Source organism: Austrofundulus limnaeus, unplaced genomic scaffold (genome assembly GCF_001266775.1).
Source record: "Austrofundulus limnaeus strain Quisiro unplaced genomic scaffold, Austrofundulus_limnaeus-1.0 Scaffold13, whole genome shotgun sequence".
Classification (NCBI taxonomy): Eukaryota; Metazoa; Chordata; class Actinopteri; order Cyprinodontiformes; family Rivulidae; genus Austrofundulus; species Austrofundulus limnaeus.
In genome coordinates this window covers 1674879-1691369 of record NW_013952415.1, presented here as the reverse complement: position 1 = coordinate 1691369, position 16491 = coordinate 1674879, and the positions used below count along the sequence as shown (strand labels likewise).

Sequence of the window (16491 nt, the reverse complement as noted above, 5' to 3'; positions counted from 1 at the left end):
GACGTAAACTCTGAGGTGTCACAGAGTTCTATCCTCGTGTTTCAGTTTACCTGCTCCCAGGTGTCAAGGATCATAACATCATCTGTGGCGAGGTCGTCTTGGGTCATCTCCCCAGGTACCTCCTCAATCTGAGAGGAGCAGTAAGATTCGTTACGAAGGACACTAAAATCATCGGATCAGGATTATATTCTCCCGCTCATGGAAAAAGCTACGTTAGCAAACTTACAATAAAGTTTCCGGTCTTGTTGGAGCAGGCGAAGAGTCGTGGCGGGTGGGCGTCCATCTTGTCCTTGAGTCTGGTGGAGGTGCGGTATTCTGTTTTACCTCCCAGAGCCCCCCAGAACTGATCTGTAACCATAATGCACACTTATCTTATCAATCACAAACATGTTGTCATTGTCATTTTATTACTGCAGCGCTTTGAAACAACACTGATAATAAAACATACAAATAAACACAATAAAATAAACCTAAAAAAAAATCTCATTTTTCATGTATTCTGAAGAGGACATCTTGACGTCATTTGAAAGAGGAAACTATATTTGGATTGCAAGATTTCCCATTTGGCTTTGAAATCAGCTTTGCTACCACGCAGGAGAAAAAGCAAAGATTTCGGGTATTTTGGCTCAAAATTGTTTAGGGCTCAGAAAAATGCTTAAAAGTTTTTAAAGATGTTTTAGACATTTCCTTCAAGGGACTCAAATGAGGTGTTTATTCATAATATTTTGACAACATCTAATTATGGCAAACTTTTTTACACTGAAAAACCAGATGTGGTGGATTTATTAAAAAAGCTKAAGTCAAATGGTTCCGCTCAACATTTTTAAATTAAAAATGCTTTATCTGTTTTTTAAGTGTAGAACTGAAAATCCTCCAGTTTGAGTGGTTTTTAAATGATTTTTCATCTATTAGGAGCAAAATGAAAAGGGTTAGCTAAAAGCTAAAATGAAGAGGCTAACTAAAAGTAGCAAAAGACCAGATAGAGGCTAAAGTAAGCAAAGGTTTGGTTAAAACTTAAATAGWAAAAAGGCTTGCTAGAATGAAAGTCTAGCTAAAAACTCAGCTAAAAGCAGCAAAACAGTAGCTAGAGGTTAAAGTAGCATAAAACTAGCTAACTAGCTAGGGACTAAAAGTAGCGAAAGGCTGGCTAAATAAATAGCTAAAAGCAGCAAAACACTAGCTACAGGTCAAAAGTAGCAATAGTCTAGATAGGGACTAAAATTAGCAAAAGGCTGGCTAAATAAAAGTAGCTAAAAGCAGCAAAACATTAGCAACAGGTTAAAGTAWCAAAAGAAAGCTAAAAGTAGCAATCAGCTGGTTCAAGTTTAAAAGTAGCAAAACACTAGCTAATGGCTAAAAGTAGAAAAATGCTGGCTAAAACCTAACCATAGCAAAAAAAGTAGCTACAGGTTAAAAGTTACAAAGGCTGCTTTGAATCAAAAAGTACTTGAACAGTAGCTAAAAGCAAAAATTCAGCCAAACAGTAATTAAAAATAAAGTTTAAAAAAAGACAAAAAACTAAAGTGAATATGCTGAAGTAGATATAAATACAGATCAATGACCCACAGTGAAGGTCTGTTTATCATGTAGCTGCTTTTATCTTTCAGCTTGACTTGAACCAAAACACCCAACATGTTAGGTTTGACGGCACGGTGGAGCAGTGGGTCGGYGCCCGGCCACGGACCCTTTCTGGGTGGAGTTTCCGTGAACTTCCTGTGAACTTGCGGAGGTTTTGACCCGCACTCCAGTTTGGTYATGCTCAGCTGTCCCTGTGAYGGACCTGCGACCTGTTCAAGATGTCCGCCCCGCCTCTTTGCACAGTGACTGCTGGASATGGACACCGCTGGTCCCCGGTGACCCTGAAAAGGAAAACGGCGGCTCACCTGTCTCTGCTCCCTCGGACAGCTCGGAGGCCGACACTCCCAGGAGGTCACACAGCTGCTGGGCTCCCTGCCTCTCCGGGTCGCTGGCACCGACTCCCACCCAGGAGAAGGAGCCGTCGGGGGTCACGAGAACGAAGACGTCGTTGGAGTTCAGGTTAGCCGCGGCCGCGTCAACCTGCAGGATCGAAGAAACTCTGTAAGCGCCGACACAAACAAACCTTTCACATTTTCTCAACAAAGAACTTCAAATCCAAGATTTTTTCACTTTTTCTTTCGGAGAACAGAACGGCTTCCTGACACCAAACAACCACCGTATCAATCCTCACTCAAACACGAGCAAATGGTGTTTGGGGACTATTTTCAGCAGCAGATTAATTCAGATCTAGAAGAATTATGTATTCTGCAGCAGAACGGCGCCCCCTCAGAATAAACTACAGTGTGTCTGTTGAYAACATGCCTCTCAGTGCAACACTAGTGCCTCACAAATGTCTTCCTAATCTGCTCGGAGGCGCAGAGGAATCAGTTCTCGGGCTTTTGGCTGAGCACACGACACTCGTTGGAAAGGTTTTTTGTTGGCGTCGGAGATGTATTTTCAGCGACTGTGATAAAAATACAAAATCCCCTCCAGTGTTGAAGTGTTTGCTCTCTTACCTCCACGGCTCTGGTGTGGCCCGCGGTGTTGGCGCGCACCTGGAAGAGGCGGGTCTCGGCGGGAGCAGACTGACCTCCCTCCCTGGACGTCCCTCCCTTGTACACCACCATGGGCTGCCCTCCGAACAGGCTCATCAGGTGGGCCGGCTCCTTCCCCTGYACCACTCTCACCTGGTTCACAAATATCAAAACACCAATTATTAACAACAACAAAAAAAAAGGCAGACAAGTCCCTCTGCCTCATCGAAAATGTTAGGRTGCAGTTCTGATAATGAACACAAGGTGGCAGCAATGTTAAACACGTTAAACCTGATGTTCGGGTGTTTTTGTTTTCGATATGTGGAGCTGCAGTCAGTCAACAACTCTGATTCTAATTCATGAGAAGATGGAGGAAAGATAAATATTTACAGATGAGTTTGTAAAATCAGAGAGGAAAAAAAAACCTGTTTATAGCAGGAAATTTAACAAATAAAACCGACACAATAGCTTCTGTTCTCTGGTTTGATCAAATATTTGACACAGGTTTGCAGCTCGTCGCTGCTGTTGACAGAACTTCCTGTTTGGTGCCGTCTTTCTGTTAGATCCAGACATGCTGTCAGGAAGGAATAAAAATGTGTCCAAACCAAAGAAATAAAAACGATAAGAAGATATTTGCTGACTGAAGAAGTAATTTTCCCAAAATCCAAAGTAAAACGACAAAACTGAGATGTTCTTATAAAAAAAGTGACATTTTATGGAAGAGCTGTTATCTCATTAAAACACAAGGGTAAATCTATAGATTTTAAAACCGCTTCTGTCTATAAATAAATGAATAAATGGCTGCACAGATGCAGAGTCATGCAGCAGCAAAAGCTCAATGTGAACATGATGGTTGTAGATGCAAAGCAAGGACATGCCAAATAAAATAAAGACTCAAATGAGTGCAGAGTCTCTGGAACTTCGTAAAGATTTTGCATTTTTTTTAACAATCCCTTGCGGGCTCAGTCATTGTCGTTTTAGCTCAGAGTTTGGAAACAGGAGACAAACAGGACAAATGAGAAGCAGGGAAYGGGAGGGGAAATACCTGAGTGGTTATAGGAGCACCAACAACCTGAGGAGCCAGAAAGGACCAGCAACCGAGGAGGAAAGAAGCAGCAGCGGGGCAACGATGAAGGAAAAGATGTGAAATAAAACAAAAAAGGAAAGGAGGCAGAGACTGAACTGAGTGAGCCAGGAGAGCAGATGAAATTAAGGAATGTAAGTTTAGGGAAAACAAAACGTAGATTAAGATGGTTTACCTGCACAGGACCTCCACCAAGCTCATCGTCCAGCTGGGCACTGAGAATTGCACAGGCCCCGATTTCATCCTGACTGGAGTCCATTCCCTGCCTGACAAAATTTATTAGATTTCAGTTTCCTACAAGTGACGCCTCAGCAAATCAAACCTCTTGTTCTGGTAGAAATATTTGGATTTTTATCCAAGGAAGGTTGCAGTTCTCACTGCCTCGTTTTTACCAAACTTGGGGTCATTCTCAATAATCCAGGTCAAAACGTCTAACAACCTCTGGACGGGTTCTTCTTTGTCGAAACTTTTATAATTTAATTTAACCAGTCAGACCATTAAGAACAAATTATTTACAACACTGACATGTTTCAGATTGATAGGGAGGAATGTTGGTTCAAAAGTGGAGTAAATGTAGCCATCTTTGTGAAAAGAAGCATCTGCAGCGGACCGATTGACCACCTCTTACAATGCTGCTTTTGTGAGTATCCCTCAGCCATTTGTGAACAATAAGCAACCATCAGCCTAACAATTGATAGTTAGGCTGATGGTCCTTGTTTCACACATGAGCAATAGTTTTGGGTGTCATCAGCAAACAGGTTGATCCACTCAAAATAAAGCTGTTATTARGGGGTATCCCTCAGACCTTTGTGAACAATAAGCAACCATCAGCCTAACAATTGATAGTTAGGCTGATGGTCCTTGTTTCACACATGAAAAATAGTTTTGGGTGTCATCAGCAAACAGGTTGATCCACTCAAAATAAAGCTGTTATTAGGGGTATCCCTCAGATCTTTGTGAACAATAAGCAAACGTCAGGGCATTAATGATCAGTCGTTAGGCTGATGGTCCTCGTTTTGCATGTGAACAACTAGTTTTCATCTGCAAACTGGTTGATCCACTACGTGAAGGCACTGCTTATAAGGCTGAGTTTTCCTGCAGCTCCTCAGACTGAAGAAGGCTTTTGTAAACGAAATGTGACGTTCAACAAAGAAGAACCCGTCCAGAGGACCTGACTCGAGGTTGTTTTCTCACCACATGTAGATGATGTGTCCTTGACGTCCTCCGTGACGGTAGTTGTACAGGATGATGTAACTGTCTCCTCCGTAGAACTGTCCATAAGTGGATGGATCCACTGGGACCTTGTCAGACGCCTCAATGCGCCAAATCTGTGGCAGTCAGGAAAACGAAACATCACACCACTGAATCAAGACCAGTGTTTTTCCACGATCTGTCTGAGGCATAATCCACTCACCTGTTTCTCTCCACTGCCGTCATCCACCATGCCGTGCTGAGCTGCCATGGAGGGGGAGTCGTGGAGGCTGGCAGCGTCGAAGGGCACCTTCTCGATCTTGGCGATGCTGTTGGCGATGTAGGCCACGCCCAGGCCCTCCGTCTGGTCTTTGTCACGCCAGTTCTTGAAGAACTGCTTGAAGAGCGGCGTTTCGCCCGTCTCCGGCAGAATCTGCACCGACGTGTGTTTGGGGTAACCCATCTTCTTGATGAACTCGTCGGCTGCCTTCATCGCTGCCTTTCGCTCATCCATGTTGGCATCTTTGCCTGAAGAGAAAAGATAATCATTTCAGTCTTTTTGAATTTTTTTTTTTCACAGCCACGTCTCCAGTGTGCACCGACCTTTCCAGACAAAAATTTTGCCATCTGAGCCGTGATCCAGGATGAAGCAGTCGCCGGACTCCAGAGCACTCTGGGCAAACGGGTTCTCTGCTGCCACCAGAGCAATGGTCATGCCTCCACTGGCATTGGATACCTGCAGGAGTGAAAACAGAGGCAGCTTRATAATATATAATAATAGAACTATTCATTCACAATATTTTGGGTAACAACTTGAAAATAAAACCCTTTTATCAAGTAACTTATTGCAGATGATACTGCAAACATACAGATAAGGAAGCGGCACACGGTCCTGGTTAATTTTTTACATGATTTACAGAATGAGATGAGTCAAACAGTTAATAATCAGAACATGTGGGTTTTATTACTCATTCAATCATAAAACAGGAAGATCTTGTAAAACGAATAGAAAAAGTGAGTTACTGTATATTAGTTCTCGTCTATGCAGACGACGCTCAGCTGTACATGCCAATAAAAATCTCAGATTCTAGATGATTTCCTAATGTCACAACTTTTTATTACTTTTGAGTTGTTCAACTAAAGCAGATATGTGTGAACTAAGCAAAAATGTATATAATTAAAGAAAAGGTATCTCTAAGAAGATTTTAAGGTTGTGTAAATGGTGAGAAATCTACAAAAGAGGATTAGGGCCACTGAGAAAAAAATCAGAATTCTGAGTTTAAAGGAGACATATGATGCGTTTAAATCCTTCAGTTGGGTCTTTATAAAAAGGAACTGCAATGCTTTGGTCTGAATTCCTCCTCATTTTAACTTTACCAGCTTCTCTTTCACCAATTTTCTGCTGTGTGTCTCAAAGCAGCTGATTTTGTTGCTGTTCCTTTAAGACAATTCAAGCCCCGCCCCCCTACGGCTTCCAGACCGGTCCACTCGCAAAAGATGTCTGGCCCAGAACCAGAGGAAAAATAAGACCAGGAAATTGTAAGTCCAGGCCTTATTTGGCAATTTAGTCGCAAATCATTTGACGTAATAGACTTAGAAAACATTAAGAATACAGAAAACTGAACAGGTTGAAAATTTTGACCCAAGCAGAATATAAAGATAATTTTGCTGCTCAGGAAGAGAATAAATTCAAATTATTTTCCTCCTAGAGACTCCAAGTCCACAACAAAATGTATTTAACAGCTAAAAAAGTGGATTTTACATGAGATGTCCTCTTTAAGACATAATTCTGACTTTGTTTACGAATGAGGATTAGGGACACTGAAAAGAAAAGAGAATTCTGARATTAAAGTCAGAATTTTATTGAATTTTTTCCAGTGGYCCTAATCCTCTTTCTTTAAAATCAGAATATCTGTTTAATACATTCGTTTGTCTTGCTTTTATTGTCTGCCACAAGTTGAAAAATATCCAGGCTGTTAAACGTAACCCTTGCTTCTTTAAACACATTCATTCGGATCTGCTCTACCTTGTAGAGTTTCGCCCTCTTCCTGTTCGAAGCATCGGCTTGGACGTCGTCGGAGGCTCCGGGAGGCAGGTCTGGTTTGGGACCTAAAACCTGCAAGCAGAGGCGATGATTTAATAAAAGTCTCAGTTTGGGAGTTGATTGATTTAATTTTATATTTTCTTTCTTCCGGTTCGCCGGTCTCACCTCCAACATCTTCTCCCTCTCCGCCCCCTCGTCGCAGACGTACACCCGGGCCCTCCCGCTGCGCTCGTTGTCACGGATCCCCTTGGCGACCTGAGTGGCCTTCAGCTTCTCGAAGCGGTTGCTCTGCGAGCCGCACCACTGATAAATCTCCTGTGGACGGGGAGGAAGAGGAGCAGATGGCTAATTAAACTGCAGCGGGTGTAGAAGCTAATTAACGGAGCTGAAGACGCGTTGCTGTTTGACGATGACACGTCGTTGTCTGACTCACATCTCCCAGGTCCAGGATGAAGCAGTCCCCCTGGTTGAAGCTGTCCCAGCTGACCGCCACCTCCGTGGCCCTCACAACGCGACGACCTTTGATCTGCAGCACGCGCTGCACCGACACCTCGTTGGTGACGACGTGCTTGAACCCAGACGCCACGCCTCCTTTCTGCAACGTGAACGTCCCGTTGTCAGCGAGGGTGACGTCAGAAGGGATTAAAACATTAATAATGGTCTTACCATGTATTTGATCCCAGACTTGAAGTAGCCCAGAAAGGTTTTCGACTCGTGTCCTTGCACCTCACGGTACTGGATGGGTTTCCCCCCCAGGAAGTCGTCCATTTGGACTGTAAAGATGGCAGCTGATCCGCTCTCATCCTGGGAGCAGAAGTCACCTGTGCAGAGGTAAGTAAGGTATTCTAGTAATCCTTAGCAGGTGGAAGCRAGTCTGGAGAGGTTGAGGTTTAGAGAAGGATGATGTAATGAGGAGGTAGAGGCATCTAAGCAGAGTCTAGATTTTAAATTTTTTGTTGACCCAATAATCTATGTGCAGTGGATCCATCTCTGAGAGAAAACACGAGGTCAGCAGAATCAAATCAGGCCCTTTGTCCTTTTTTATTGGTCAGTCAAGCAGATTTAAAGGAAACTAAAACAGAGRGGCTATACCAGGGATATTCAAATAAATTGCTCCGCTGCCACAGTTAATGCTCAGGAGCCAAACATCCAGCATTTAAAGTCATTATGTGTCACATCTGATGGAGCTACGGTCTGGTCCCAGACTCACCAAACGACACTCAAACCACTGGAAAGTCTTTACAATCAGGCCTTAAAGGTTTTATGTCAAAAGCCAATCAGATTTCATCATTGCAATATTTTAGCCAAATTCGGTATTTTAGACTTTTCCAATTTTCTTCAAATGCTTAAATGGATTTTCACCCGAACCATTAAGTAGTTGTATACAGGAACTGCAGGGCTACAGYAGATCTACCAGGGCAGCCTCAACTGTAAAGTCCCTTTTTGTTGAACCACTTTTGCTCAAAGTACTTCGTTTGGAATTCACTTCCTGTTAGTTTAAAGTCTGTGACCAGGTTCGACATGTTTAAAAAACAAACTAAACTCTGTTTAAAATGTTTCATGTCTTAAAGTCTGATCATACTTTTTGTTTTATTTATGTTTATAATGTTTTATTGTATGCTGTAGTGTCTTTAATTTGTGTGTATGACTGTTTATATGATTAATTTTACTTAAAAAATTTATACTTTTTAGGCACTGTTTAGATATACTGTTTATAAAATTCCATCTAGGGACAAGTGCTGCAAATTAATTCATGCTATTAGCACCATGATACAAGCATGGGACTGCTGTTTTATTCAGTCTGTCTATGTTGTTGTGTGTCTGTCCTTATCAAATAAACTTAACAATAATAATAATGTAACTAAACCAAGTATTACAAAGATCTGTTACCTTTGAAATAGTTTATTTTTGCTGCATTTAATCATGGATATAACTTACAGAACCCTATGGAATAAAAGTAGTGATAGTAAAACAATATCAAAAACTAAAATAACACATTATGCGTCCTATTTAACACAAATAATATTTTGACATCTCTGACTTGCCAACTTTTTTAAACTAATTTTATTGTATTTTCAACTGCTTGTAGTTTTAACTGTCTTGGATGGTCATTGAAATGGTTTTTACCAGCTTCTAGCCAAGATTCTGATATTTCTGTAGACACCAAACACATCTATGTTTAACTAAAAGAACTCTGTAATTAAAGTAGAAAACCAAGGGTTTGGAGATGAATGAACGAATTGGCGGGCCGAACTTTGGTCACTTGTTGAACAACACTGGGCAATAAGATGGAACAAAGAAAGTTATATTCAACCAAAAACATACTGAGCACTAAAATTCAACAACTCCTTCATGATTATTTAAACCTGTAAAGTTTTATTACATTTTACTATCAGCCTGAATTAAGCAACTGAAATTGAACATATTTCTGCTTTTACTGTAATAAATGACCCTAATGTGTCACCTGTCCCTGACGGTAAAACTGTGGATGATAGATGTACRGAAAAGAACTTACATAGAAAAGAAAAATACTACTTTAATGTCGRTTAAAGTATCGACAAAGCAACAAAGAGAACAGACAGAACTGAACTTTAAAAATTTCCATAATAGGCCCTAAAATGAAACTTGTGGGGTTTTTTTTGTTGCTCACCGAGCCAGAAGTGGAGGTCGTACTGCAGGTTTCCAGAGCGCTGCTTGATGGTGTTGAGGATGAGGTAGGCGTCTCCGGTGTAAAACCCTCCGTGCAGGTTCTCGGGAACGGGCACCAGGTCGAAGTTCTCCACCCTCCACACCTGGAGGCCCGGCTTCTGACCGGCCCGCTCGAACTCTGGGTGCTGCGCTGCCATCCTGCCTGCAGAGAAACGTAGAAAGCTTTTTGTTTTAAAATATAAATCTTCTGGATGGGAGACAGGAGGGGGGCCGGGGCCGGGGACGCCCTAGTCATGAGCTCTGGGAAACACAAAGCCACTCCCTTTAGGGCTCAGCTGTTGTCATGGAGGCAAAGATCAAATGTGGAGTTCTGGTTAGTTATTAATACACATGAGAGTGAATCACCACCGTGAGTCGGGTATTTCCTTCTTTAGGCAGCCAGAGGAAATCCTGTGAGCTGTTACTGATGGTTACAAATAAAAACAGACTTTTTATTTTGACAGTTGAGTCTAACTTCAGTACAGTGGTATAAAAGCTAGTAAAGCTAYGTGACTCCACCTTATTGAGGCATCTGGGGGTGTATTACCTCCCAATAGGGCCTACCAAGGCAGATTGATTCTGGGTGACAAGTGAGACAAAGAGCAAAACAGCACAAAACTCAGTGTCCATCACCCAGACCTGGATTACCAGGGCCCCATACTGAAGCTAGGCCTGGGGGAGGGACTCAGTGGTGAAAAACCTGGTGATCATGGGGTCCAGTCAGTCGATTCACGTCTCATCCTCCACTCTGTTGGCAGATCGTCGGCAGGCGTCTTCGGTTTTATCGTCGCGGCTCTATTTATCGTGCGCTAATAAGTTCTCCTAAAACAGATAAAAAGGTTTGCGCCTCTCTCCAGGGGGGGTTTGCAAGTTCYGTCTTGGCTCAGTCGATCCACGGTCATTATCTCTCGAGCTCAGCTTGAACCGGGGTGGATCCAAACACCAYGCAGGAACTGGAAATRGAGACACATTTGGCCGAGGTTGAATAGATGAGAAGCGATTAAAGGCACACCAATGGAGTTGGGGCTTCAGGTTCAGCTTCCTGTTGGTGAACCGCAGACTMGATCTAGTGAGGCTCACCTACGTGTACAGCATAGGTTCTGGAGTCAATCCCATTSAAACAGTGAGAGGTGCCAGGCTGGYGTGGGCCTCCTTATCGYCTCRTAACTCGAAGCTTGTATGTTTGAGTTTTCCCCAATAGATGAGATGGTAACTTCCCTGAATGCTGTTGCCAATCCGCCAAACTTTGGGGGACTCGGATGTGATTGGGGATCTCTCTGATCTGAACCCAAATRGTGTTCCATTGTTGGACTTCKGTTCTGGTCACGGTTTGTCCCTAAGTTGGCGTGGCGGCATGGGACACCCTYGGCCAAAAACTCATGATAGACTTTGAGTTTAAACATTTTTTTCCAAGTGCARCACAGCTTGATTTCTCTGAATGCCACCTTTTTATATTCCTTATTTTAGCCATTATTCAGTTACAAGCTCCTCGTGGCAAATCTCAAGTTTAGGTGTTACGAAATGAAGGATCACACAGTTCCAATATGAATACAGGCCTCAGTTTTCCACAGGAATGCCGTCCAAATTGGACGAACAGCCGTCCACACTTTGGCAAGAGTGGCGGATTGTTTCAGTCAGCTGTCTGCCCACAGTCACGGCAGGAATCTGCTCCCAACCCTGGAAGAAGGAAGTGGCTTCGAATCCACCCAATGTAACCCAACCAGAGGAGAGATTCCCGTTTCCCTTTTTGTTCTGCAGTTTCTGTCCAGCGTTTTGTAGCTGTTTGAACATTCAACATGGAAAAAGTATGCAGGTTTATTTTAGCAACAACTCCTTTTAAAGTCAAATATTTCCATTTTTTCCTTTATTATTTTGGTCACAACTTGTCTGAGACAGTCGATGAATCAGATCTAAGTAACCATGACATTATAGAGTCATCAGTATGCAGGATATTTATTCAAGTTTGAACATTTTTACTGAAACAGAAGACAYGAGGTTAAAAACTGGAATAACTGTGACTAAATCAGGGCAAATATAGTACAGTTGAAGTCTGGAAACAAATAAAATCAACTATGAACCACTAAAAGACCCTCTGTAGCTTGAACAGTTGGATCAGCTCAGTCAACACGGTCCTGCATTTTTGTGGTTCTGTMTCCACACAGCAGAYAKGTGTGGGCCAGATCTGGTGTCAAGCTGGCACTGCTGGCATGGAAAGTGGTTTGTCAATCAAATGTGGGCCAGGTCTGGCATAGATGCCACAACTGACCAAATTGTTGTTTGGTTTACATGGCTGAATTCCAACAGTGCCACAACAGGCCTGGTTGTGGTTTGGTTTACCCTATGTGGCCCAAATCTATCAGTGCCACAACTGGCTCAGAAGTGGTTTGGTTGGTTGTATGTGGCMCAAATCTGTCAATGTCACAACTGGCCCMGCTGTGSTTTGGTTTACATGGCCCATATCTATCAATGTCACAAATAGCATGGTTGTAGTTTGGTTTATGTGGCCCAAATCTGTCAATGTCACAMMTGGCCCATGTGTAGTTTGGTTTACTGTATGTGCTAGAATSTGTCAGTGCCACAACTGGCTCAGAAGTGGTTTGGTTGGTTGTATGTGGCCCATATATATCAATGTCACAAATAGCATGGTTGTAGTTTGGTTTATGTGGCCCARATCTGTCAGTGCCACAATTGGCCCAGTTGTGGTTTGGCTTACTTGGTCCAGATTTGACAATGCTACAAGAGGCCCCAGTTGTGGTTTGTTTACATGGCCCAAATCTGTCAATGCCACAACTGGATTGTGTGTAGTTTGGTTTACTGTATGTGCTAGAATCTGTCAATGTCACAACTGGCCCAGGTGTGGTTTGGTTTACTGTATGTGACCCAAATCTATTGCCACAACTGGTCCAAAGGTGGTCTTGTTGTCTGTAAGTGGCACAAATCTCTCAATGTCCGAAATGACCTGGTTGTGGTTTAGTTTATATGGTTCTGGCCCATGCATGGATCACCTCTGGCTAACCACATCTGGGCCACCAGTAGTATCTGGGCCGGGTGTTAAGAGTATTCAGTGAGTTGCTTGGGCCAGAACTGGGCCAGACAGGCTTTGCTGTGTGTAGTATATTGTTGGATGAAGTGAGTCAAGGGGGCGGGGTCTGTTTGGATCTGAACCCTCTCAGCCGTGAGCGTAAATAGAACAGGTCACATGATTACTGGTCTGAGATTCCTCACAGACTCGCTGTCTGCTCGCTGCTCTGCTGAGTGGGTTTATCCTCTGGCCCACTCGCCACCCCGTCCTCAGCTGGCAAACACTGCGGGCCGCTCTAACCTCACATATTTCCTCCCCTCCCCCACTCCTCACTCCGTTGTGTCCGCCCCTCGCTCGAGGCCTCGACTCAGAACGAGTCCCTGCAGATCCTCACCTCACCGTTAACATTCATCTGCCCTGAAAACAAACTCAAAATCCGATTATTTATCTGTGAAACCTGGACTCCTGCGCCTCAAAAGCTCGTCTGTTCTGAGTTTCCATCCCCCCACAGCTTTAAGAGTCCTCCTTCAGGATCAGGAGGGAGGGGGGGCAGTTTTTTGATGACTCATTTTCTCCATGCATGCCACTCTCAGCTCGATCTGGACGCCCTGTGTGGATTTTAGACGTCCAAACTGCTTCCCTGATTACCGTTTACACGWTGAAAATGTCTGTTTACGGTTCCAYCAGCCGAGGTGGTTTGTGACGACATGAAGCATCAAGAGGAGTATTTTATAAAGACTGAGGTGTGGGCAGAGAGAGCCCAGCTGCTGTGAGGGGCGTGACATTAAACACTGACGTTAGTGGAAGTGAGGATTTGACTTTTCTTGGGATGTTTAATTTTCTTTAAGCGTCAGTTTGGAGAGAAACGAGCTGACAGATTTTATTTACCGACCTGTTCTCGTTCAAATAAACAKTCAGGAGCTGATTCAGACCCTAAAGACCTGAGAAGTCTAAACTTAAACTGCATTTGAGTTTAAACGGGTAGATTTGCACTGAAAATGAGACGCTAAACAAACAAAGCAACACAGTTCAGGGCAGGCAGAACTGAGGCGACAGAAAGTGGGTGTAGACACCAAACTTAACATTTCAGCTGATATTTGTGTTTCCGGATCAAATCATTTTAAMCCTCCTGCTGCCCTCAAGTCTAAATGACCCAGTCTCAGGTTCAAACGACCCACAAGGTCTCAGCCTTTAAAACTGAGAGCAGGAGGAGAGTTCTGGATCAATTTATGTCTTTAATTTTCCACCAAACGGCCTAGAAATCAGTGGTGAGCACAGCTAACCAAAAAAGTTAGCATCACAAACCACTAAATCTTAGCTTGGCTAAAACTAAACTACAAGAAAAATTAGAGGGCGCTAACATTAACTGCTAACAGCTAAATTGAAATAAAATTTGGAGGAAGCTAATGCTAACCGCTGAACTGAAAATAAAAAGTAGATAAAGCTAATGCTAACTGCTAAACGGAAAGAAAAATTAAAGGAAGCTAACGCCAGCCGCTAAGATGCAAGAAATATTAGAGGAAGCTAATGCTAACCGCTAAACTGAAAGAAAACTTAAGAGGAAGCTAACATTAACCACTAACCACTAAATTGAAAAGAAAAAGTAGATGATGCTAATGTTAACTGCTAAACAGAAAAAAAATTAAAGGAAGCTAATGTTAGCTGCGAAGCTGCAAAAAATATTAGAGGAAGCTAATGCTAACCATTAAATTAAAAGAAAAAATAAAGCTAATGCTAACTGCTAAACAAAAAGAAAAATTAAAAGAAGCTAACGCTAACAGCTAAAGTCCACCAGTCTTCCATTAGTCAAACTGATCAAAACCTGTTGTTAGTTATATTCTATTGGTTTAATTTGAAAGTGGGCGGGAACATCTGTGGCAAATTGGCCAATCCAAACCAGAGCTCTGTCTAAATTGKGCAACTTCCAGTTTAACCCTTTCAGAATAAAAGCATTTCTTTGCTCGAGTTTGAAGTTAGTCAGACTTTCTCTACCATAGTTTAGCAGCCTGATTTCTAACAARTAAAGAGAACATATCACTCCTGTTCTAGCATCTCTTCACTGGCTTCCTGTTCATTTCAGAATTCACTTTAAGATCTTCCTGTATGTCTTTAAATACCTAAACAACTCCGCCCGTTTCTCACCGTGTATCATATGTTCTGTGTGTACTGTAAATATAAACGCTCCATATTTTTATCTGTATTTTGACTATGTCCTGTTGTGTCTGTCTACTGTACAGCACTTTGTTTGGCCTTGTGCTGTTTTAAAGTGCTTTATAAATAAAAGTGGTATGGTATATTTTATATGTAGTCAGTTTTTGTATTTGTTACTTGTAAACATTATTTTTGACGCTCTTAGTTTGAAGTTTTGTTGCTAAAGATGCTACACAACACATCCAGCACTGCTTGTAAGAGCAGATAGATTTTATTTAATTCTTTAAAAATGGCATAAAAATAGAATTTTTACACTTTTAGTGGACTTAAAAGTAGTGGAAGTCAGTTTATTGGAAGCCAGTTGGTTAATSTGCTAAATGAGAAGCTAGAGATGCTGTTAATGGGTTAGCTGGAACTGTGACCCCACTAATTAAAGTGTTATAAAATACTGTTTCTTTACTTCCTTTTAGATAATCGCCTCAAAACTTTCAGCAGTTGTTTTGTCAACAGCTTCAGGCAGAAGTTAGGATGAAAATTCATCCGTTCAGTTTTATTGGTCAMCCTTGATAACATTGATTGTTGCTGCAGCTGCAGTTCTGTCTGACTCATCTTGCGGCCACACAGGATGCTGTGACCAACAACTTCCTTAAACAGCAAAACATTGTTTTCAATCATCTCCTTGACAACCAGAAATGCCCCTTAATACAGATTACAGAGGGGGGAAAAAGATGTTTGTAATAAAATAAATAAATAAAGCAGCTTGATTTCATAAAAACACAGTAAACGTTGCAGAGCAGAGGAATCACTCATCGGTTTTCACACGGTTTTCTTTCAGTTTCTGCTCCAAAAAGATAAMGGAAGTAGCTTTAAAGTCATTTCTAAAACATGTTTGTACAGAAAAGCTGCTCCAACTGAGCCGAGCTGCTCAGTTTATCTGTTCCTGTAATCTGTTTCTGCAGTCCAGACAGGAACTAAAAGGTCCTCAGATTACAGCTGGATAATCTGAGCTCCTCTACAGATAAGAAAAGTTGTGTGATTTACCTGAATGAGGAGGTTGATGAGGGACGAATGGAGGGATGGACGGGTCTGAGCCTTCAGCTGCAGACAAGAGAGGAGCTGCAGATCCGGACACTCCCTGAACACCTCCCCCTCCTCCTCTTCCTCACCCAGAGAGGAGGAGGAGGGAGACATCTATCGACCCTCTGATGTCTCCCTCCTTTGGAGGATTTGTTCTCTGAATCAGACACAAAACACATCAATAGTCAAAAGTTAAATAATAGTAAAATAATCAAAAGTTTTATTACTTTTTTTTTCTAACAGAATGAGTTAACTGTTGGTGTAAACACAGAGTCAGAAACTGGCCAATGAAAATGCGACAAACAGGTCACATGATCCACACAAGCCCCGCCCCTTTCAACATTCCTTTTACAGAAAAGTTCATTTTTCACTCAATTAATCCCAAACCTAAAATCTTAACCACCTTCATTTGTTAGTAAATAAGTATTTCCAACATATTTTATCACACATTCATCAAATACACAAAATAATAAAAATTTACAAAACAGAAAGAGGTGACATTTACCAGAAAGAAATATCAGAAAAGAATCCAGATTTATCAGGGTGAAAAATAAACTTCAAGCTTTAAAAATATTGTGATTTGTGTGTGAGTCAGGGTATTGGTATAAAGTTTTAAATCGTATTTACCCTAAAATAATTATTGTCATTTTTAAATGTGATTAGTTTTTGTGCTCCATGATGT

At 42.1% G+C, this 16491-nt stretch overlaps 1 protein-coding gene across 2 annotated transcripts in view; it reads right to left on the bottom strand.

Annotated features, from left to right (window-relative positions):
• The window catches only part of gsna (gelsolin a), a 19605-nt gene extending 3728 nt beyond the window's left edge, over positions 1–15877 (bottom strand). Inside the window, exons 1-15 of one of the 2 annotated variants that reach the window (XM_014002433.1) lie at positions 15774–15877; positions 9522–9722; positions 7538–7692; positions 7305–7466; positions 7037–7186; positions 6854–6943; positions 5431–5563; positions 5051–5355; positions 4831–4964; positions 3812–3902; positions 3598–3624; positions 2535–2705; positions 1884–2058; positions 227–348; positions 51–128 (exon numbers count right to left, since the gene is read on the bottom strand). In XM_014002433.1, the coding sequence (XP_013857887.1) occupies positions 51–128; positions 227–348; positions 1884–2058; positions 2535–2705; positions 3598–3624; positions 3812–3902; positions 4831–4964; positions 5051–5355; positions 5431–5563; positions 6854–6943; positions 7037–7186; positions 7305–7466; positions 7538–7692; positions 9522–9717 (1989 nt within the window). In that variant the 5' untranslated portion in view covers positions 9718–9722; positions 15774–15877. The remainder of the gene's footprint in view (positions 1–50; positions 129–226; positions 349–1883; positions 2059–2534; positions 2706–3597; positions 3625–3811; positions 3903–4830; positions 4965–5050; positions 5356–5430; positions 5564–6853; positions 6944–7036; positions 7187–7304; positions 7467–7537; positions 7693–9521; positions 9723–15773) is intronic. The other variant, XM_014002434.1, reaches the window with a different exon arrangement.
• Positions 15878–16491: the final 614 nt, after the last annotated feature.